The sequence below is a fragment of the Naumovozyma castellii genome, chromosome 10, assembly GCF_000237345.1.
Source record: "Naumovozyma castellii chromosome 10, complete genome".
NCBI classification, from domain to species: domain Eukaryota; kingdom Fungi; phylum Ascomycota; class Saccharomycetes; order Saccharomycetales; family Saccharomycetaceae; genus Naumovozyma; species Naumovozyma castellii.
In genome coordinates, this window is record NC_016500.1 from 241,546 (window position 1) to 265,166 (window position 23,621).

A 23,621-nucleotide genomic window follows, 5' to 3' on the forward strand; every position below is an offset into this window, starting at 1 on the left:
AAAGAACAAGCCAAAAGGCTGTCCAGCTGGACCCTATTTCTTCTTTATTACTGAATAAGTAGTCAAATAACTTTGGCTCCGATACTCGTTTGGTGAAGTTTTCCGAGTGTTAATACCATACTGTTTTTGTACCAACTCATAGCCCTAGTTTGGTTAAGGTCATCCTCACTTTCTAGAACATAATTACAAGAAAGGGCAAAATACAAAATGCAGGGAATTTTAGAAACCTTTCATTCAAAGAACTAGCTGCTTCCAAAATTTTATTGAAGATTTCAACCAAAGCAGTCAAGAAAAAGTGCCAAATTTGATTTGGGGCTAAAACCTAACATAGTTATAAAGTAGAATTTGTAGTTATTTTGGACATGAAAGTAAATAGAGCCTTGAATATGGCAAATAAAATGTCTGAAATAGTGTATATCTGAAATTCTTAGTGACTTTACGTTTACGCGTCGTGTCGCATCAAGTAAAAAATAAATAGTCTTGGAAATCGATCAATAAAAATGGATTCACTGAATCTTTTCTGGACAAGAACCACTTAGGATATAAGACGTTAGGGATCATCGTTGCCGAAAATGGTCACTTTGAAACGTCCTATGGAAGAAGTCGACGAAGATTTATTGTCTCTTGCGGAGGAGCAGAAGAATGCAAGTCAAGAGCTGAAGAAGAAGAAAAGAAGACATAATCTAGCCGCCATGACTCAGTTTTCCGCTGATGGTACGGCAACAACAGATGAAGAAGTTGATGAAATTAGGTCTGGGTATATTAAGAAAGTTTCATTGAGGAATTTCATGTGCCACGAAAACTTTGAGCTAGAATTGGGTCCAAAACTAAATTTTATTGTCGGTAGTAATGGATCCGGTAAGAGTGCCATCTTGACTGCAATTACTATCGCTCTCGGTGCTAAAGCCAGTGACACTAATAGAGGTAACTCTTTGAAAGAATTAATTAAGGAAGGTTGTTATTCCGCTAAGATTACCTTAGTAATTGAAAACGGGAAACAAGGTGCGTACGATCAAGGAACATATGGTAAAGAGATTATAATTGAAAGAACTTTGAGGAGGGATGGGTCACCTTCCTTCAGCTTAAAATCTGAGTCAGGCGTAGAGATTAGTAATAAGAAGAGAGATATTCAAACTGTGGTGGACTTTTTCTCTGTCCCAGTAAATAATCCGATGTGTTTCTTATCCCAAGATGCTGCTAGATCATTTCTTACCGCTAGTACACCGCAGGACAAATATAATCATTTTGGGAAGGGTACTTTATTACAGCAGATTCGGGAACATTTAACTCATGCCAAAGAAATCAGTGACACATCCAGTGAAAATATGGATTTACACCTACAGAATCTAGCCATTTTACAAAATGAGTATCTAGAGGCTAAAAAATTGCTTAAGGAGCTAAATGAAACAAGTGACTTAAATGAACAAAAACGACTGTTGCAGGGGAAATCTCTGTGGATTGATATTGAACATAATAATCAATCGTGTCAGGAATTAAGGCAAAATATAAAGACATTCCAAACGAAGATTGCTGAAGTTATGGCAAAGATTGAAAGTAAGAAGGAAAAAATTGAAAGGTATACAGCCGATGGGGCTTCCATTGAAAAGGAGATTGATGAAAAAGTCGTTACCGTTAGCCAAAAGGATCAAGAACATCAAGCGACTCGAGATTCATTGAGAGAAGTTAGGAAAGTGTTCGAAACAGAAAAGTCAAATCAACGTGAAGCTGAACAGAATATCACTCAATGTAGAAATAGAATCAAGACATTAGATAAAACAATTGAGCATCTAGAACAAGACTTAAAGAAGGAAATGGGTGGGGATAAAGAACAGATGAGAGAAGAACAAATATCGTTAGAGCATGAAAGTGATCAATTGAGAAAGGAACTCAGCGATCTACAGATTAGTATGGATGAAATGAAAAACGAAGAAAGAGATATCATCCGTCAACGGCAAACGGAATTACAGGGTATAGAGCGTAGTATCCAACAAAAGAAACTAGAATTGAATAAAATCGCACAAGGTGAAAACAATCTTTTATCAAATTTCGATAGAAATATGGACCGTTTGTTGAATGCAATCCAACAAAATATTCAGAAATTCCAAACCCCTCCACTAGGGCCATTGGGAATGTACATTTCTATAAAAAGTGGCTTTGAACAGTGGACTCGTCCAATTCAAAGGGCAGTATCATCCACCTTAGGATCATTTGTAGTCAGCAATCCTCGTGATTCTAAATTAATCCGAACACTAGCAAGAGAATGTGATGTTGGCTATAATTTCCCAATTATTACTTATAAGTTAAGAGCATTTGACTTCTCGGACGGGAAAGCACACTCGGATTTCCCAACTGTTATGGATGCATTAGAATTTTCTACACCTGAAGTTGAATGTTTATTTGTGGACCAGAACAAAGTAGAAAAAATATTGCTTATCGAAAACAAGGATGAAGCAAGAAGCCTTTTGAGAGTAAATCCCAGAAATGTGACTATGGCACTTGCTTTGAGAGATCAGCGTAGTGGTTACCAGCTGGTAGGCGGTAATAGATTAGATACCGTTAAATACCCGGATGTAATCAGATTAAAGGTTAGTAATAATGCTGATTATTTGAAGGAACTATTACAACAGGATACCGAAGAAGCACGTCGCATTAGGGATCGTTATGAAAATAAGATTATTGAGTTTCGCCGAAAGTTAAATGAGTTAAACAAGACTCAAAGTGACTATAAAATAAAGCTACAGCAGAATAATAGACGAATTACGGAACTAAAGTATAACATTGGGAAAGTTGTTGATACAGGGGTCTTAAACTCTAAGATTGCTGAACGTAGAAACCAAGAACAAGCTATTGCCGGTTATCAAACTGCGATTGATGAACTTGAAATCACAATTGAAAAAATTATTCAAAAGACGCAGCCTATTAAGCAAATGTATGATACAACTAAGGCTGCATATGCCGCCGCTCAAGCTGAATTACAACAACTGAGGGATGATTATAGTAGCCGTTCTGCTAGAATTGAAAAGAGTAAGGATGATATTGAATATTATGAAAATAAGAAAAACGAATATAACAAAACCATCAAGAAATTTGAACTAAATATTGCGACGCTGGATGAAGGTATTAGAAAACAAGTAGAAAATGCGGTTGAGTTTTGTTCAAAAGACCAATTAGAGTCCGTCGACCTTCCAGATAGTCAGGAAGAGATTAAACACCAATTAGAAGTCATTTCAAGAAAAATTCAAAGAGCTGAGCAAAGTCTGGGACTGCCGCAAGAAAAGGTCCTGGATCTATATGAAAAAAGTAGGACAAAGTATAAGGATGGGCAAACGAAATTCGTTGAAGTTGAGAAGGCTCTAGAATCATTGAAGGAATCCATTAAGACACGTGAACTGAACTTAGGGACAATTTCTAAAATTACCTGTTTTGAAGCAGATATGGATTTTAGAGCGTCTTTAAAGGTTAGAAAATTTAGTGGTAATCTAGTTTTTGATGATTCAAAACGTACTCTAAATATGTTTGTCCTAACGGCAAACGATGAGAAACCTAGAAACGTTGATACCCTGTCAGGGGGTGAAAAATCATTTTCTCAATTGGCACTTTTGCTTGCCACTTGGAAACCCATGCGTTCGAGAATTATTGCCCTGGATGAATTCGATGTCTTCATGGACCAAGTCAATAGGAGAATTGGTACGACGTTGGTCGTTAAAAAATTAAAGGATCTGGCCAGAACACAGACAATTATTATCACACCACAGGATATAGGTAAAATTGCTGATATTGATAGTACTGGTGTTAATATTCACAGGATGAGAGATCCACAACGACAAAATAATTCTAATTTCTATGAAGGTGGAAGTCGGTAAGCAACTGTCAATTAGATCTTATGAAATAGAGAGTTATAGTTTGCACATAATGATTATAACTACCGATGATGTAGTATATTTTATAAACTTTATTTTCAACAATGAAATTCTTAATAATGTTCAAATACCCTTTGTCGATATACTTATATAGTATTAGCTAATTAGTAGTTAATGGGAGGGTTGGAATAATGATTTCACTCAGAAGTCAACGATCTTGTTTACAGAGAAATCAGGAATTTTGGGGATAGGAATTTCGGGTAAATAGTAAACTTCACCATTTTCGTCTATTCTTTCTCTGTCTTTTTCACTGATAGAATATATTTCCTTAACATTATCCTTCAGCAATTCCAACACATCGACAAAATGCTTCTGTATTTGATACGCTTGTTCCCTCATACAACGTCTACAGAGACCTTCAATCAAACTAACAGCATCCGGTTTAGTTTGAATTAATCTTTCAAGTAATCTACCAATAGATTGAACAAGGTACTCTTCTTCATAAATGGTACCCTTCTTACCACGGGCTCTCTTACGCTCTTCACGACGTCTATTCTTTGCAGTACGCCTCGACGCACCTGTTTTTGCGGTACCACTTGTCTTACCAGTATATCTTGTGAAAAATGACTCTTTTGTCGATGTTTCCGATGGTGCAATTGACACATCGTCTGCTTGTTCGGTTTCCTGTCCGTAAAATGCGTATGGGTCCTCTTCTTTCTTTGTACGTAACTCTCTTAATCTCTTTAATTGAGAATTAACTTGTCCTTTACAATCAGCTAGTAATTCGGCGATCACACCAAATCCTTCCCCTAATCCAGGGTCTACAACTTTTTCGATTAATTGTGGCATCTTATTAGATGTTGCGATGAGAGATGCTGTATCATATTGATATGCCTTACAGTATAGTGTCATGGCCTCTTCTGCGTTGTTTAGGAAATCTAATTCAATTTTGGCAGCATCCACGTACCTATGATCAAAAGTCAATGAGGAGACTAAGTCTTCAGCGACTGTTTTGACTTCAGCTGGAAATCTCTCACTGGCAATATACAAAGCCTCGCGCCACTTCTTTCCAAGAACATACGCATCCATAGCATCTTTGAATTCATGTAACATTTCATATATAATACCGGCTTCCACATAATCTTGTCTTGATGAAAGATATTTTGCAAAAATTCCATAGACAACGTTTTGTTTCTTAGCATCATATCTATATAACGATAGGGCATGCTTGTATAGTTCGTGGGTTTGAACGTATTCGAGAAATTCATCAGAAACACCTTCATTGGATTTTTCAAGTTCCATTAAATGATCTAGGGCATTCTCATATTTTTTCAAATAATCATCAATCAAGAATTGGCGACGTAAAGGCTCATTGTCTTGCAAGTTTTGTAAGAACGGCAAATATTCACGAGGGTCCATTTGTGATTTTTGAGCCACTAATAATGCTAACTTGATATCATACAAGGATAAAGAGACCTTGTATACCAAATTGACGTCCTGTAGGAAACAGAGATAGGTAACACATGAATCCTTTTCTTCTTTGTCTTCGATGGAGCCAATGAGAGTTAAAGCCTTTTCTAGATTTTGTGGCTTTTGAGTGGCATATGCTGTAATAATTGATTGAATATATTTCTTTTTGTACCCTTCCTTGCTTAATAAGATATCTAGTATAGCTTCGCAAATTTTGTTGACTTTTGAAGTTGTTGGGTCAAACATTTTCTTCTTCATGTATTCTTGCATTTCCGTTAATGGAGCATCGGCCACCTTAAATGAATTTGAGATACCTACGTTTATGGTTTCCTTGTATTTGGTTTTTGTTACGTCTTCTTCAGTGAGGCAAGAGATAAATAAGTTCAAATAGTCGACCTTATCAATTTGATTAATAAATAATTCTAAATTGTCAAAAAACAATTCAGGTGCATAGTCATGAAGAATATCCAAATTGATTCTGTGGGTTCTACAGTGCACAAATGCCTCCCTGTACTGTTTGGCCAAAATATTCTTACGAACTTCCGATAGTACCATAATTCTTGGATAGATCGTTTCCAAATTACCACGAGGTGCTTGCAATACGACGGCACCTTTCGAAGGCATTACTGAGACCAATACCGAACCCCTTTCAATTGCACGAACTCTTTCATCTTCAACATCGGCTTCTACGACAGGAAGTGGTTCGAAGTGAGTGGAATTCAAATGCACAAATTGTAAATTATGTTGAGCGGTAGTGAATAATAGAAGACTATCAGTAATTTCCAATGATGTCACAGCGGAGGTTAATTGAACTTGATTGGCAAATAACTTACCGTTATTTGTAATACCAAACGCAACAAGTTCGGAACTTTCACCTTCCCATTGCTCTTCAGTGCTTGATGGTTGATTATGAACTCTTTTGACCCTGAAATCATATACTAATTGTGGGAATTGGGTTATTTGTTTTAACTGGCCTTCAGCATCTAATTCGTAGATGGAACCGTCACGAGTTTCATACACTAGACGATTATAATTGAAATCTGTTCTTAGAAGAATGATCTTATCATATATTTCTACAATGTTCAAAACTGCTGGTTGACTCACATCTTGGACATCGATTAGAGCAATACGAGAAAAATTATCCGTATCCAATAAAACACCCACAATCGAATCGTTCATAAATGCAACTTGACGTAACGAATCAACTTCAGTGGCAAAACTACTCTTGGGGAATTCAGAGACCACATTTGGATGTTTGCCCTTTTTTAAAGCATCCAAGCTGGGAACATTGGCAAAAATTAGAGAATCCCTGTTCAACGCCACAAATACTTCACTAGCTAAATTAGATGCACAATCGATGACATTGTCAGGAGCTTCAAAATCCCTCAGAGACATTGGTGGAGGAACATTGGCCAAACCTAATGGTGTAATGTTAACTGTAGTACCGTCAATGACTAAAGAAGTCCCATTATCGAAGGGTTCTAAGGTTGGGCCTTGTGTCATCTTATAAGCGAAATCAACAATGTTTACGAAGTTATCATTACCGTACATCAAAGTGAAGTCCTTTTCAGGATGCCATTTAACGAATTGGATGTCCTGAGAATATACTTCCTGCTTTAAGTACCAATGATAATTCTTCACAGTCCATAGTTGTATGCTGTTATTCAGAACGATAGCAAGAATTTCAGAATTGGAATTCCAACACAGACTCTTAACTTGTTCATCGAGAGATAGTCTTGTATTAAATTCACCGTGTCTTAACCCATTTCTCTCAAAAAATATCAAATCTAAGGAATTTTCATCAGCCAAAAAGGTCTTACGTTGAACAGAAGCAATCAACGAACCTTGAGGTTTCCAACTAACGTTCTGTTCCATACCAGTAACAGGTTCTGAGGCACTATCTAGTTTACCATCACGAGCGAAAACTCGAAGAGCTCTTCTCTCTATATTATTAGTTTCATCATCAGGGTCCACTACAGTCTCAATGGTTGAAATGACGAAATATTCACAATCACCTCTCCATGAGATGGTGACTTCATGTGTATCCATTGAAGTGATGGCCCCAGTGTCGACCATATAGGGCATTGTAGGGTCTCTCAATTGATTCCCAACAAGACCAGAAGCTTTCAAACTCGTTAGAGCTTCTCTTTCCATAGCACGAGTCCCCTTCCCTCTAAACTGTGTTTCCTTCTTACCCCAACCAACTGTGACATGTTTAGATATTTTGAGATCGTCAGTTTCTAAATGATATTCGGAAATTGGTTCATACAACTTACTTAATAAAACCATGTTACGATCTCTCGTCACCAAAGCTAATGTTTCTTCATCATATGACCATTCAGCAGCATCAATTCCATTATCTATGGACCCCACGATTTCCACTATAGTACTTTCGGGATCGTACGTCACAGAGTCATATGTCGCGGTAACGATGTCCCCCTGTTGGAATATGAACACTAGTTGATTAATATCAGCGAAATGCATAAAGTTCAGTAGTTTATCATTAAAAGTTTCAATATTGAATGATGCTAGAACATTTTTTTCCCCATTTTTCATAAATCTTTGCACTTCAATAAGACCCATCTCCAAATTTCCAAGAACACATGTTATGCTGTCGGATATGGTGTCAAAAGAACTATCTAATAGTTGAAATGATTGTTGAGAATCATCTTCGATGGCCGTTGTGGCTACGGGTCTCAATCGTCCCTTATTCAATGTAATTAAGTTACGCATAATGGCAGTAGACCGTGAGGGATAGTTTGCAATGAACCAAGGTAAATGCTTCTAATTCGGGATCAGTCCAAAGCAAAACGAAATTGTAATCCTATGAATCTCAAATTTCAATGCCATTCATCGACTTTCCTTATTAATCTGGAAATTAAAAAAAAAAGTTGGAATGAAATATCACTTCGCACGGCTGCATACAAAGTGTCATATTTACTTGCAATAAGGCTAATATCAGCGCTCATCCTGCAATTGGGCTTGTAATTGGCTCTTCAGTTGGGGTATTAGTTCTGTTTCTAGCTCTTTCACTCGCCTTTCATAATAATAATTGGCTAGCGTAACGATGGTCACGGGATCCTGGCTAGTGCTTAGTCCTTCCACAAATAATTCGTTAACCATTGTCTTCAGGGACCGTTTGGTCATATGAGAAAGATCCGGTGTGTATATCTTAATTAACTTATGCGAGATGAATTGATTGAGGATCTCATCGTCTATGATTGGATCCTTTATTAACGTTTCCATGTGCAAGTTCTTATCCTTATGCGCGAGTACTTGTTGTCTTTGCAGAATAATCTGTAAGAGTAGAAGCGGAACGTTTGCTGGATACTGTTCCATTCTGTATACTAATTATCCTTTGCGTTTACCCTTTTAGTGGTTGTGTGCTTGTAGAGTAACGTTATGTAGTTCATTGCTCAAATGTATTGTAGCGCGTTTCTTTAATTGTTGAAGACGTCAACAAAACTGATTGACTGATAAAACAGATCGGCGACTTAAAAGATACTGAACCAAGCTGCCGATATGGGTATGTATTTAACTCTGATAGTATCCCGGAGAAACAAATAATGTACTAACATGTAAATCCACTGCCTATTTATTCAGATAAATCAATTGCAAAGGGTCTGAGCGATAAATTATATGAGAAGAGGAAGGCTACTGCCTTGGAACTGGAAAAATCTGTCAAACAGTGTGTCATTGACGGTGATTATGACAAGATAGATAAGATAGTAGAGGAACTATGTAGGGACTATGCCTACGCTTTGCACCAACCTATGGCGAGAAATGCGGGTCTTATGGGTTTGGCAGCTACTGCCATTGCTTTGGGTGTCAATGATGTGGGTAGGTATTTGAGAACCATCTTACCTCCTGTATTAGCATGTTTTGGAGATCAGAATGATCAAGTTAGATTCTATGCTTGTGAAAGTTTATACAATATTGCCAAGATTGCCAAAGGTGAAATTTTAGTATACTTTAATGAAATATTTGACGTCCTTTGTAAGATAAGTGCAGACACTGAAAATTCTGTCAGAGGTGCAGCTGAATTATTGGATAGATTAATCAAAGATATTGTGGCCGAAAGGGCATCTAATTATGTCAGTATAGTGAACAATAATCCAAGAGACATTCCTCCAGTGATAAATATGGATCCATTATCGGGTAATGTTTACCAAAATCAATATAAACAAGATGATAACCTGGCGTTTTCCTTACCAAAGTTTATCCCACTGTTATCAGAAAGAATATATGCAATTAACCCAGATACGAGAGTGTTCTTAATCCAATGGTTAAACGTTCTTCTTAATACACCAGGATTAGAGTTAATGGCTTATCTTCCATCATTTCTGGGTGGATTATTTACATTTCTGGGCGATTCTCATAAGGATGTAAGAACAATGACGCATGCATTAATGGATATCTTGCTTCATGAAGTGGAACAGATATCACAGTTACAATTGAGTACAAGACAACGACAACTGGAAACAACAAAAGCATTATTAGAAAAGAAACTGGAAAAATTACCTCCCATTAATAAGAAAAATGATGGGGCCTTAATTGCAGAGAAGAAAAAATCATTATTAAACGCCCTTGAAGAATTATCTTCAAATGATAGTAATGTATCCGAGAAAAATAGCACATCTCTTGTCAAGGACTCTTCTGTGATTCAAGAGGAGTCACATGATGAACTCAACGATATTGAACATCTTGAATTAGATTCACTTCGTGACGGTGAGGAGTACATTCCTGGGCAAGACATTCATTTGAATTTTCCTGAAATAATCGCCATCTTAGTTAATAATTTGGCTTCTTCCGAGACTGAAATTCAATTAATTGCATTACGTTGGATGGATACTATCCTATCAATTTCTGCTATTGATTTCATTCCCTTTTTCTCAAATATTCTTTCAGTGTTATTAAAGTTGTTAAGTGATTCAGATCCTCATGTTAATGAATTAGCGCATAGTTTTAATGGGAAATTACTTTCACTATGTAGTAACCTTGACCAGGCTGAAAGTGATAAGAGCAATATTGCATATGGCTCCATCCTCAATAATCTTACGTTACAATTTTTTGATGGCCAAGTGGAGGCGAAAGTTGCATATTTAGACTGGTTATCTTTAATATATCAAAAGGCGCCTAATCAGATCCTAGAACATAATGATAGTTTGTTCTTAACCCTCTTGAAATCATTATCTCATCAAGACACTAGATTAATTGAAAAAGCCCTTGATTTATTGAAAAACCTGTGTTCGGATTCCAATGACGATTATTTAAAGAAATTTTTACAGGATTTCTTGAATCTTTTGAAAAGAGACTCGAAACTTTTGAAGACAAGAGCAAATTATATCATCGGGCAGATATGTGTGAAACTGTCACCTGAACGTGTTTACCGTACCATTTCATCATTACTAAATTCGTGCGATGATCTTATATTCGTTAGGATGATGATTCAAATATTGAGTAATATTTTAATTACCTCTCCAGAAATGCATTATTTGAGAAACAAATTACGATCTGGCGATGATAGAATATTGTTTAATATTCTATTCAAATCATGGTGTCATAACTCTGTTTCCCTTATATCATTATGTCTTGTGTCGGAAAGTTATGAATTGGCCTATTCTGTGCTGCAAAATTATGCCAATTATGAGATAAAAGTTAGCGATTTGGTCCAATTAGATATCCTAGTGCAACTTTTTGAATCTCCCGTCTTTACGAGAATGAGATTACAATTATTAGAACAACAGAAGTACCCATATTTGTATAAATGTCTATATGCCATTTTGATGATTCTTCCGCAGACAAAGGCTTTTGAAATTTTGAACAGAAGACTAAGCAGTGCAAACATTTGGATATCCCAACCGTATCCTAACTTGGGTATGACGAAGACTAGGAACTCGTCGTCATCATCTGTTGGAATAAATGGTTCAAACATTTCTGATATATCACAACGTAGTGTCAGTCAAAATAAGCTTTATTACCAAGAATTACTAGATCATTTTAATAACACAGTAGAGAAAGAGCAAGCATATTTGGAAAATCCTGTGTCTTCCAAAGAACCTGACTTGCCACTATTGGGCACATTTATGGACGTTCCTGAAGATCGATCGTTTGCCTCTTCAGTGGCAGCTAAAGTTCTGACACCAAGTATGGGCGGTAGCATTCATGCTGATGAAGCTGGTGTTCAACCGATTGATAATAGCTCTGTCATATACCAACCTACACCATCTGCCAGAGGTAGTACTAGATCAATAAATACTGGTACATTTAAGACCACGGCAAGTCAGGAAAGATAGATATAAGATACATGATTATATATAGAAACATAGATCTAAAAAAAAGAGGTATTAAATTATTATTATCGTATATGCAAGGAATATAAAATCATTGTAATAATTCGTCTCTGTAATATGTTTGGAAGTTCAGTCTCTTAACATCACGGCGGAATTGTTCATCAATTGCTCTTTTTTCTAATTGTTGCATTTTCTTCAAGCCCTTCTTGTATTGTTTTTCAGTTACACCGCTAATCATTCTTCTATCAGCTGCAGTGACTGTGTTTCTGCTTTCTGATCCTTGAGAGGACACAGGTATGTTTTGTCTGTAATATCTTTGTCCTGCTCTGTGTCCTAATCTGGCACCAGTTGGTAAAATCATCTCAAGCCCAGTCTCATCAACCGAGACAGTGGTATAATTAGAGTTAATGTCTTCCTCTGGAATTTCCTTCTCTGCTTCATTGAAATGAATTTGTTTACTATTTGGTTTAGCGGAAGTCTTTCCAGTTTCTTCTTTTTCTTCCTCTTCAAGAGAACTGAAGTCATAGAATGGGGCAAATAATTGTCTTTCCTCTTTAGTTTCATATGGCATTCTACAATGACGTTTAGAACGCATGTGATCTCTGATACTTTCCAAAGTGGAACCTTGGAAGTTACAACATAGACATGTTTTTTCTATTATAATTATCTCGATTAGGAAATTCAATAATCCTTTCAAATCTACCAAATAACTTCTCTCAGGGATATATAGACCATGTTTATGGAACATATGTTTAACGTTTCTTTCAATTTCTTTATTCTTCACACCACAATATATACAATCAGTCACATGGTATTTATCATGGACCGAGAGTTGATCCGAATGGAGGTCATCCTCATGTTCACTTGAATTATAATCGTAGTTTGAATCACTGGTGAATCCATATTCAGAAACAGTGTCTTCCCCAAAATCTGTGGTATTGGTGTTTTCTGTATTCACAGATAATTTGGAAAAGTGCGACTCGATAGATTCAGCAGCCGAGACGACTTTAGCTAACGAGTGTCCAATTTGCACATCCTCTTCAACGACCTCTTTCTCGTTTGGTTTCACCTCACGGCTGTGCTTGCGATGAGGTTTCCTCTTGTCGATAGCATGGCGGTTATGTTGAGATACAGGTTTCAAGACGGGGAAGCCAAATTCATCAATTAAACTTTGAGTCTGCTCAGATAGTTGTAGCTTTTCTGCGAATTGATCAGCAGGAATGGGTGGTAACTGTGCGACTCTTCTTTTCAAATTGTACCTATGCCATTCTGTTTTCATGTGATAACGTTGCAAATCACTGGATTTGAATTGGATAACACAGGAGTTGCATGTAAAGATCGGGGTACTCATTACTCTAGTATTTCTTAACTTGATTGGTCTAACTGCCTTTTGTTCTATGTATAATAAAATATTAGAAGTGTTATTTCTTCGATGAGTTTTCACCTCCTCATTTCAAATTTTCGTTACCCTCCTAGTTTTTTTCAATAATTGAAAAAACGTACTAACTAAACGTTACAGAAATCATTGTTATTATACAAATGACAAATTATCTTTCGTTGTCAAGGTTATTTTACGTACCAGCTACTAGGAAGTATTTCTCTGAAAATTGACAAATTTTTAACCAAGCTTGAGTACCTCTTTACAGTTGAAAATAATCAATGTCTCTCCTTCGGCTCTAGTAGTTTTTTAACAAGTAGTTCAAAATACCAAAGGGTGAAATATTAAGAAAGACATTGAGTATGCATTTTTAAAATGAATTGAATTATTTTAAACAAGCCCAAGAATAACCATTAGACAGTATTCGTCTTCAACGAAGTAAAGAAAATTGGCATCATCTTGATCAAACACAAAAGCAGAAGCACGATACGGCATCCCACTGATACACACCCTAACGTTGTTGATATGTTTTTACTTACAATTCATCCAATTTCTTGTTTACTTATATAATCTATATCAAGTTTAGGTTAAGCGTCACTTACCAAAGATCACTTTCAGTTTGTTTATGTTTGGATTTAATATTCAACTTCCTGCAAAGTCAAACAAATAATAAGAACGACTCTTTACCACTTCAACTTCTTCATCATTTAAAAACTGTTTTACCTAGTTTAAGGTTTAATTATTATTTAGCCGCCAAGTCTCCTCCTTGACCTTCTGAGGGTAAACCCGCATGTTCAAATAGAAGATTTAAATCAACGTCATGAAACAATGCTCAAAGAAAGGAGTTGGTATATTTGCCTCTTCAACCTTCCTGTAAATGGTGGAAAATAAGTAGGTCGGTGTTGGGACACACCACTTCCTAAGAATGTGTGCTAATATGGTCCCTTATCATGCAGACTCAATAAAAACTTTGATGAGTAGGGAAGGGAGGATGGCTTGGTTTATGCAGATAATCATCTGAAAAAATAAAAACTTGTTATAGAGCATTTAAAGAGTATCAGCTTTTAGTATACGTCCGATGTTTATTAGGTCAGCTCAATTTTGTATGTTTACTTTGTTAATTCATTTAAATGCTCGTTGAAAGTCGATAGCAAGTCATTACAAAATTAGATACCCCCTTAAACAACCTTCCCTGTTTACTTTCCAACAAGAAACTTCTTTTTTCTCATTTTTGACTAGTTGTTACCTTTTACAACTATATTTTCTAACTCTTCTTCGAGGAAAGCATCCCAAAGAATTTCTGACACAATTTTTTCGGAGTTCATACCCTACGCAAAAACTCTGAGACGTCGCCAGAGAAAATGGAAAAAGGTCAACGATATATAAAAGTCAACCAACTTTGAAAATAAAGTACAAAAATTATAACCAGTTTCTTTCCTCCATGTCTCTAAACAAAACCCAATCCACACCAATAAAATTACCCCAATCTAAATGAAATTTACAACGAAAAAAGTTATTTTAACAACCATCACGGTGTGTTTTCTTCAGCTAGTTTCAGGCTTCCCCATTGAAAAACGAGATAGAAACAGCTCCAAATTCTCTGATACACTTATAGCTGATATGTTTTTATTTATACAGCTTCTTGGAGGTTGTGCTTTAGGAGGAGGTGTAGGTTCTATTGCTGGTGCTTTTGTTTGTGCATTTACCTTCCTCGCCATTCTTTGCAATATGATGGTAACCATACTCACTCTCGTAGATAGATTTGTTAACGACCCAAGTGGATCAAGTGTAACCATGAATTTTTCAACAATGTTGGACAGTACTGGTGTAGGAAATATTGATAAATTGAAAAACTATCTAGGTGAATACCTAGATATTAGTATGCACGTATCTTCCACATATATGGGTGAAATGAACAGTACCAAAGTTAATTGTGTCTCATTTGAACTAACTGATTCAAAGTTGTTTCCAAAATGTGTTGATACAAAAATATGCATTAGTGAAGCTGGGAGAAAGAAAGTATTGCATCAGAGTGGTCCACTCCCACTAAAAATTGTTAAAACATTAGCCACTAAAGCAGGAAGTTTTGGGATAGCAACACCAATAAAACACCCAAAGATGTTTATGAAATCATTATTGATGACATTTAAAGAAGATACATCTGTGTTTTTGGAACAATTTCAAGAATTGTTCCATAAGTTAAAGAGTCCTGATTGGAGAGGGGAAAATCATCAAGGTCACGAATTTAGTATAGAGGATAGTAGGGATGGAAATAAACTTTTATTTTATTTTGAATTTACCTAGTTTAAGAAGGAGTTTGTTAAAAACTGTTATACCTAACGGATTCCCTATGGTGAGATATCCTATTTTTTTGATAATAACTATACCAAAAGATACCCAACGAGTCCCAGTGGACTAGCCCAACATCAACCGAGATGGTGTAAATTAGGAAGTAACGTCACTTATGAAATGAAGATTTTAATTTAATGCTTCAATATTTGTCATTTGTGATATTTTTTTGATGTTCATTAACAGTTTGCTTCTTGTACAAATTCTTTTTAAACAATTGGTGTATACAGTATATGGATATCGGTACCCAATATACCCGTTCACATTCATCATAGACTAATATATAATTCTAATAGTATAATAAAAAAAATATTATGTATAGTGCACGCTTATAATATCTCTCTTATTTTGACTAACGTCATTAGCCTGGGCATATCTTCGTGCATATGCTTTCCTTAAAACTGAACTAAAAAGTATTGCAAGGGCGATGTTTACAAACACTGGCGTCTTCTCATGTCTTCTGTTGTTGGTTGTCTCTTTTGTTTCTCCCTTTGTAAATATGGAATTGGACCTTAGCTTGGACTTTCGACTTGTAATCAATAATACCACATTACGTTTAATTAATTCACCATATACTAACTGAGAAAATAATGTAATTTTATTCTATAAACCTCCCCATTTAAAAATGTTTTTGACCTTATTATACAAATTGATAGAAAGATATGGTAATGATGTATAAACATGCTATGTGTTTTTCTATTCAGGTGACCATGGTAATGAAGTTCTTGGCCACATACGTTTGTAAAGAGACATAGCAACAGCATCTTGTGCAGATAGCTTAGTATCAAATGTAGCTTTGAAGTAACCATGAGTACCCAAACTTTCCTTAATGAACCCGGATCTACCAGTTTTTGTAAATAGTGGGATAGATTTAAACCATTCCACATCCTCTGCTCTAAAGAACATGTAACGAATGGTAACAACATTCTTGTGGAATCTGAATGGATGACCCGTGAGGATTGCTCTCTTTGCTAGGATTCTTGTATGATCAGCGTTCAAGAAAGTACCATGTCCTATCAGTTCTATACCCTTTGGATCTGTTGATGATGGTTTGAAGAAAATGGCTGGAGATTGAGTGAAGTCTACTGGTGCAATACAGGTAGCTACTGATAACACATCTGGGTGTAAAAATCTTTCAAATTTATGAACATTGTTTGGATTATTGGAATCTGCTGAATACAGAGGTTGAATAGTGTATCTCCTTATGCCATATTGTACCACAATTGGTTCCTTGGATGGAACAGGTTTGTCATATTCTTCCCATCTCTGTAATGAAAAGTTAACTACAGCATTTTTATGTTCATGCAATAATAATCCATATACGGCAAATAATATTTGATTTGGAACTTTGATTTTAGGCAACAGAAATTTGGGGAATTTGATGAAAAGTTTCACACGATCACCGGCTATCACTTGTGCGTGTGATTTAGCTTCCTTGACAATTCTATTACGGGTATTTTTGTAGTTTCCTATTCTCAACAATCTCTTCCATTCTTGCGGAGCATATGGATCCTTTTCATCCACATTCCAAACACAGTTATACAGATTTTTCAACCCTCTGTACCTCTTCAAACGTTCAATACCAGATTCGGATGGATCCAATTCAATTTCATCAGGAAACTCACGATCTTCCTGTTCTAATGCTCTATATTCTTTCAATTGACGTTCTTCCTCTTCTACTGTCAATTCAACAAAATCGTCATCACTTTCTTCGTCACCTTCTCTATCTTCATTATTCTCATCTTCTTCGTTATCGACGTCCATATCATATGTCATTCCAGCGTCGTCTTCAATTAAACGTTCTTGGAAATCATTTTCTTCAGGTTCATCTGCATCATCCACTACATCATCTAAATACCACTTAGCTTGATAGTCAGAAGTACCCTTTGGAACTTTCACTTGCTTGTGAAATTGTTCTCTACCAGGTAGGAATCCGTGGTCATCGTATCTAGCGGAACTTAAGTTATCATATTCAAAATCATCATCCTCATATGTCCAATCTTCCATTTCTAAATCAGCTGGTGCATAGTCGTCCAAATTGTCCCTATTAGCGGTAGCATTCATGATATTGTTCAAACTTAAGTCTAATTCATCACCATCGTTTTTTGATTTAGATATATTTTTTCTAGCAGAAGCACTAACCTTTTCAATTCTTTCAATTTGGAAATCTCCCAAGTCAGGAATATGAACCAATCTGTCGGCGTTGAATCCAACGCCACGAACAGTACCTCCTACAACCAATTGAGAAAACTCTGTGGAACTGCCATCGTCAATAACATCAACATAGTCGGCAATTAAATAACCTCTATTATCCCTCCATTGAACGGGACGTGGTAGTTTTTGGCATAAAGTTCTTAAAGCATTCAATGAGTCAGAAGGTTTTTCCAAATTAAAAATACGATCTTCGTTTGGAAAAAAATGTTTGAAGTAACTTTCTAATGATTGTTTCACATCCAATTGAAATTTTTCCTTCTCATGTACGGATGATAAATTGGTGACTACACCTAAGAATGAGGAAATACCTTGTAATTCTAAAGCACGGACGATTTGTTCACCAAATTCGGTATCCACTTCAGAAGTCCCACTTAATCCAAATACGACGAAATCTGCCACTTTAGCAGCATCTAAGATATTCAAAAAATTTGACATATCAGGGATGATAATCTTTAAAGAACTCTTAAATTTGCGAATCTTAAAAGTTCTCACACTGGCCACATTAGCATTCACGTCCATCTTCAACTGGTCCATCTCATTGGCGCCCAAATCTGCTGCAGATAACAATTTGCAAACGATATCATTAGCAAAGACATCGGCGGTTAAAGGTATGACGGTAATAATTTTCTCGGCTCCATTGGCACCCTCGAACAGTTTCCTGGTTTCAAAAGTTTCCAATATTTTCTTCTCTCTTAGTTGTCTTGCCGTGTTCCTACGTTGCAATTTCGAAACACCCTTCAAAGTTTTGTTATTGGCAATTTCCTTCTCTACTTTACCCTTGTAGACTCTTTTCAAGGCACCTTTGGAGGCATGCTTTGACTTGAAAGCCTTGTGACCGTTTTTCACGGATGATCTATGTGAATGGCCAGCCATGTTTTGTCCAATTTGCTAAACTATTCTTTGTGAGTGACGTCTGTAGACATGCTATTGTATGCCGATGAGCATCGATTTACTTTAAAGATCTTAAAAAATTTTCATCCATATTGTCGTCAAATAAATTTGTTTGACTAAACACCTGAACATCTTCAAAATTCTAAACATCCCTACATTTTTAAATGTCATATTTTTATTTTTCAAATTTATTTTTTTTATTTCAAAAAAACAGAACAGGTGTGGACTGAACTGAACGGAACTAGACTGAAACACTGTAGGCTCAAACCAGTCTAGGTTTCAACCAGAGCTCACTGCTCGGCCCGTTCAGGGTGGACTGCTAGACGGAAAGTCAACGAGCTTCTATGGCGTCAAGATGATGAACTACCAGGCCAAAGTGAGGTATAACTAATTTGGGTTATTCTACCTTAAGAACGGAAACCACCATATACAAGAGACTATAGATTAATGTATGTGCATTACGGGATAGCGAATGAGAACGAATGAGTGGAAAGAGGAGAGGAGAATGACTTCGTCTCAATGAAGGCAAGAACTACTGAATACACCGGATTTTGAATTAAACACCAAAAATATGAAAGAACCACCAAGGTGCTAAATAATGAGGTTGATCCTAGAAAACTACAGGGCATTACATGTCGATTGTCCTTATTTTGATAGTTATTGATGGAATTAAATGGATTTGTCAGAAAATGAAAGCAACGATTGGTAAAGCTCTACTTAAATACTAGAATGGCAAAGAATACTGTACACGTCTGCAGAACAGACGTAGTGTTAGAAATCTGGAAGATATGAATGTTTCTCTCTACACAAGTAAACCTCCTTCCTCATCTCATCGATTATAGAGATTTTAAGAATTATTACTAACTATTATTGAAACTGATCTTGTATTTTTTTCTCAATTTTAATACAGCAACATGGCTCACGAAAACGTCTGGTTCTCCCACCCAAGAAGATACGGTAAAGGTTCCCGTCAATGTCGTGTCTGTTCTTCCCACACCGGTTTGGTTAGAAAGTACGACTTGAACATCTGTCGTCAATGTTTCAGAGAAAAGGCCAATGACATTGGTTTCTACAAGTACAGATAAACCTATCTTAGTTCCATAATAATATGAACTGAATTTTTTTATCTTTGCAAAACCACGTCACGTCAGTTTTCTAAAAATCTATTCTATAGCTCCATAACATATAATAATATGTATCGTTTTATACAGTATTGAATAATAAGATACATTCATTGTACCTACTTTTTTGTCTCAGTTAATATTACTAAGTTTAATTAATTAAAGTAACGGGCAAGTTTATTTTATGGCGCATTCATTAATTAAAATTCAACGTTATAAATGCGACAGTTTTCGTCATGTAAAGATCCCTTGTATTCATCAAAAGAAGTGATGTACTACCACTAGGTGAGGTTTAATGTATGTATTAATTCTAAACCTAACATGAACTTATCCATATTGAAAAAATAACGTTACCCGGGATTAAATTTTGAAATGAAAAGTTTCAATATAAAAGGAAGACAATTTCCAATAGTTCATTCGAAGATATATTCATTTCCTTATTACTAATTTTTTTTCTGTTTTAAAGAAACCGAATCAATAATGCACGGAAACAATGCCACAGTTGGCTGAACCTGTCTTCTAACAGTAGCTAATTGCCAGTGTTTCAAATATAATTGAAATACCAGTTTCCCAGATTAACATAATCATTATATTTTGGACAGGATAGGAAGTCCGATGTCTGTGTACCTTCATTAAATGGAGGGGATAGACATGGGATGTCGAAGATAGTCTACATTTTATTTCATTATATTTAGAAAGTTTTTATTCGATTATTATTGTATTAGAGAGGGATTAAAAAGCGTACTTGATTATGTAGATTATTCTAACTTGGGATCATAAATTTCAAACTTTTTAATGGGTTGACGCAAGGGTGCAACCAATAATTGAGATTTGAATTCGCCAATATTTTCAATGATTTCACCCGTTGGGTATTCCACTTCGCTGTCAATCATTGACTCCACACCATCCACTTCGACTTGAGACTGTAAATGGACGATCAATTTACTAGCTTCCTTCCCAATGATATTCTCTTCAAAGAAACTAATCATTTGATCCTTAGTCAACTTCTCTACCAATGCAGCCTTTCTATGACGGTGTAGGAAATTGTAATCACCCAAATAAATTGCAGAAGTATACCTTGCTGATTCTTCGTTCATATTCTTGTACTTTTGTAATAAACTCTTACAGAGAGCATCCTTATGTTTCACGAAAGTGTCTTCAGACATAGTTTTCAAAGACTTACCAAAGATTTTATAGAAATTGTCAATTCTCCATTCCAAGTATGGTGTTGATTTCTCTGATTGAACTAAGATACGAATATTGGCAGTACCATGATTATTTAAAGTGGAACTAAACACCACGTACCCTAACTGTTCCTTTGTTCTTAGTGTATCAAAGCAAGGTTCATGGATCATTTGAGCGAAAAGCGCACATTTGGCGGATAATTCTTCAGAATAAATATCAATCTGCGTGACATGTTGAATACAAGAATTAACATTCTTGGGGTCCTTTAAATCGGTCTCGTATCTAAACGTTTTACCCTTGGGTAAGATGTAGGATCTTAGTTTATCATTTTGGATTTGCAAATTGAGGATATTATTTTCAGTGAGCAATAATTTCACTAAGGAATCAATTTCCATGGCTTCATCGTATTTCAAATTACCATGAATTAATGATTCGAAATATAATTCCTCAAAGATGGTAGGGATAAACGTAAGTAGTTGATCATAGGAAATTTTATCCAAAGCACTTAATTTTTCTGTGGTGGTCCATGTTCTTTCATTGATTAAAGAGTTATATAAAGTTGACATTTGAGAATAGGGGACTTCATATAGTGAATTTTGTAAATGTTGAATTGTCTTATCTTTAAAGATTTGGAAACGATCACTATTTGGTTTAAAGCTTTTAATACCTTGCAAGAATCTGGTCAATAGGATGATTAATTTATCATTAAACCCAGAGACCGTGATATCTAGTCCTTGATTTGTCTTTGTCAATGATGCATGTAGGTTTGCACAAGAAGCATCGTACTGCAAGTCCTTTAATGAATCATTAATTAATTGGACGTATAATGTGGTGAGCATACTATTCAACAAACTTAGATGAGTATGTGGTAACTTAAAAGATATGTAGATATGACCTCTTGGTTGCCAAAATCTGTCATCCTTCTTGTACCAAAGCTTTCCCAATTCGGTTTCCTTCAATAAATGAGGTTCCTCCAATGGTGTTACATTTTCCAATTTTGTCACTTGGAAGTTGTTAGCAATGAATTCATTGGGACGTGGTAAATGGAAGTTTGGATTCAAGCCTGGGGATGTAATTTTTGCAATCAAATCAGCTGGATACTCAATGACTTTATATTTGGTCCCATACCATTTCTCAAAGGAATCAGTTTCCAAATCCTTGGAGATTAAAGTGATACGAGAATTATCAAAAGTCATCATCTCCAAATACTTAGTAATAAGCTCTGGTTCATATTTCGTGAAAAGGTTAGTCGCTAGAATATCTCCCACAGGGATATATTCCTTTTCTAACATCTTTGAAAGGGATGATACCGTATTGGAGGGGTTCCCATTTTGCTTGAATTTAAAATTTGCCTTATTAATATTTTGTAATTCCAAATAAATCCATTCTTGAGGTAACGAATGTCTTAGCATTTCAATGTATTGAAATATCAAATGTGTAACGTCCTTGTAATGAGCAAGTCCTTTCTGCGTCAATTCGATAGCTATAGAGAAGAAAGCGTTATTTTCTGAAACGGTATGGCCCCCAGCGGACAATTCATTTGCCCATCCTAAAGTCTTCAAATGTGACAAGAGAGACCCATTACCTTCATGACCTATCAAATGGGACAATATATGAGGGATCTTAGACTGCCAATGCTTTTCGTAGTCTGGGACGCAGAATTCAATGTCCAATTTCCTCAGTTCCTTGACAGGTTCCACCTGGATGATCCTTTGTAAATGTTGCTCCTTGAGTAAGATTGGGTCTTGGAAGACGGGCAAAGGTTTATCCTTGTTCTTGACGTCATTGAAGAGATCGGCGGTCCACTGGGCCAAAGTATCCAGGTCCTCCCTACCAATTATACACAATTTCATCAAGTTAGCAGAGTAGGAATCGTCATAAAACTTCAACAATTCATCTCTGATATTGAGACCCTGTGATTCCGGTAATTGTTTCAAAGTCTGGATGTTACCCGTGGAAAACTTATGGTAGGGATGCTTCAAGTTACTCAGGGATTTATCCAATTGGTAAATTCTCCAAAGATCATTCTGTAAATTCTTTTTATTTTCACTATCTACGGCATTGATCTCCTTATCGGTGGCGTTCTTATTGAAGAGAGGACCTGTGAAAAATCCTGAAAACCTATCCAATGCACCAAAGAGGTGTTCAGCGTTAATTTCAAAGAAGTAATTTGTATTGGAGGAGCCCGTGTAAGCATTGGAGTGTCCCCCGTGCTTGCTGAGGAAGCTGGAGTAATCATTCTCGTCCGGGAACTTACGGGAGCCCATAAAGAGAAGATGCTCGCAGAAATGTGCCAGTCCCGGTAGAGGTTCTGGGTCATTGAAGGACCCAATGTTTACGTCCAATGAAGCGGCGGCTTTATCTGTCTTTGGGTCAGTTATTAGTAATGCCTTTAGTTTGTTTGGGAGTTCAATGAAGCGGTAGGATCTCTCATCCAAGTCCGGTTTCTGAAACGAGAGGTTATGGTTCTTGTATGAAGCGGCAGTCATGGTTCTTATGTTGATTTGGGATGCCAGTCTTGTATTCTTAATTAGCAAAGATGACAGGAGGGCGATGCTCATATATAGGATGAAGTAGCGAATTGAAACGGCGTGTTGGAGCGTCGTCTTTGTCTTGCTTTCTTCTGTATGCCTCAATGGGAATGATCAAATACAATACGGGGAATAGTTTTTCAAGTACCAGTGAATGAGAGAGTAAGATGTAACCTACCCACTAGTGAAAAATCGTATGAATAAATATTTCAATGCATTGTCTCCGCGAATAACAACGATGCGGATTTTGGTTTTAAAGGGTGGCGAACATCTTAACGGCGATCTCTCCAACCAACAGTACTACTACAACAACATACGTATATACAGAC

At 36.2% G+C, this 23,621-nt stretch overlaps 9 protein-coding genes across 9 annotated transcripts; 4 read left to right on the forward strand and 5 right to left on the reverse strand.

Annotated features, from left to right (window-relative positions):
- Positions 1-572: 572 nt before the first annotated feature.
- On the forward strand, positions 573-3,863 carry SMC6 (DNA repair protein SMC6; the record flags this gene model as incomplete). Its single annotated transcript, XM_003678408.1, has 1 exon — positions 573-3,863. The coding sequence occupies one exon, from the start codon at positions 573-575 to the stop codon at positions 3,861-3,863; it is 3,291 nt and encodes a 1,096-aa protein (XP_003678456.1).
- Positions 3,864-4,061: 198 nt separating this feature from the next.
- On the reverse strand, positions 4,062-8,063 carry IKI3 (Elongator subunit IKI3; the record flags this gene model as incomplete). The annotated part of the gene is made up of 1 exon (XM_003678409.1): positions 4,062-8,063. One exon carries the CDS (start codon positions 8,061-8,063, stop codon positions 4,062-4,064), a length of 4,002 nt encoding a protein of 1,333 aa, XP_003678457.1.
- A 225-nt stretch (positions 8,064-8,288) lies between these two features.
- On the reverse strand, positions 8,289-8,669 carry SWC7 (Swc7p; the record flags this gene model as incomplete). Its single annotated transcript, XM_003678410.1, has 1 exon — positions 8,289-8,669. One exon carries the CDS (start codon positions 8,667-8,669, stop codon positions 8,289-8,291), a length of 381 nt encoding a protein of 126 aa, XP_003678458.1.
- Positions 8,670-9,103: 434 nt separating this feature from the next.
- VAC14 (Vac14p) lies at positions 9,104-11,626 on the forward strand (the record flags this gene model as incomplete). Its single annotated transcript, XM_003678411.1, has 1 exon — positions 9,104-11,626. One exon carries the CDS (start codon positions 9,104-9,106, stop codon positions 11,624-11,626), a length of 2,523 nt encoding a protein of 840 aa, XP_003678459.1.
- An 88-nt stretch (positions 11,627-11,714) lies between these two features.
- On the reverse strand, positions 11,715-12,974 carry REH1 (Reh1p; the record flags this gene model as incomplete). Its single annotated transcript, XM_003678412.1, has 1 exon — positions 11,715-12,974. One exon carries the CDS (start codon positions 12,972-12,974, stop codon positions 11,715-11,717), a length of 1,260 nt encoding a protein of 419 aa, XP_003678460.1.
- Positions 12,975-14,492: 1,518 nt separating this feature from the next.
- Positions 14,493-15,305, forward strand: NCAS0J01440 (uncharacterized protein; the record flags this gene model as incomplete). The annotated part of the gene is made up of 1 exon (XM_003678413.1): positions 14,493-15,305. The coding sequence occupies one exon, from the start codon at positions 14,493-14,495 to the stop codon at positions 15,303-15,305; it is 813 nt and encodes a 270-aa protein (XP_003678461.1).
- A 741-nt stretch (positions 15,306-16,046) lies between these two features.
- Positions 16,047-18,437, reverse strand: TSR1 (small subunit rRNA maturation protein TSR1; the record flags this gene model as incomplete). The annotated part of the gene is made up of 1 exon (XM_003678414.1): positions 16,047-18,437. The coding sequence occupies one exon, from the start codon at positions 18,435-18,437 to the stop codon at positions 16,047-16,049; it is 2,391 nt and encodes a 796-aa protein (XP_003678462.1).
- Positions 18,438-19,369: 932 nt separating this feature from the next.
- Positions 19,370-19,540, forward strand: NCAS0J01460 (40S ribosomal protein uS14; the record flags this gene model as incomplete). Its single annotated transcript, XM_003678415.1, has 1 exon — positions 19,370-19,540. The coding sequence occupies one exon, from the start codon at positions 19,370-19,372 to the stop codon at positions 19,538-19,540; it is 171 nt and encodes a 56-aa protein (XP_003678463.1).
- A 794-nt stretch (positions 19,541-20,334) lies between these two features.
- On the reverse strand, positions 20,335-23,322 carry STE23 (metalloendopeptidase; the record flags this gene model as incomplete). The annotated part of the gene is made up of 1 exon (XM_003678416.1): positions 20,335-23,322. The coding sequence occupies one exon, from the start codon at positions 23,320-23,322 to the stop codon at positions 20,335-20,337; it is 2,988 nt and encodes a 995-aa protein (XP_003678464.1).
- Positions 23,323-23,621: the final 299 nt, after the last annotated feature.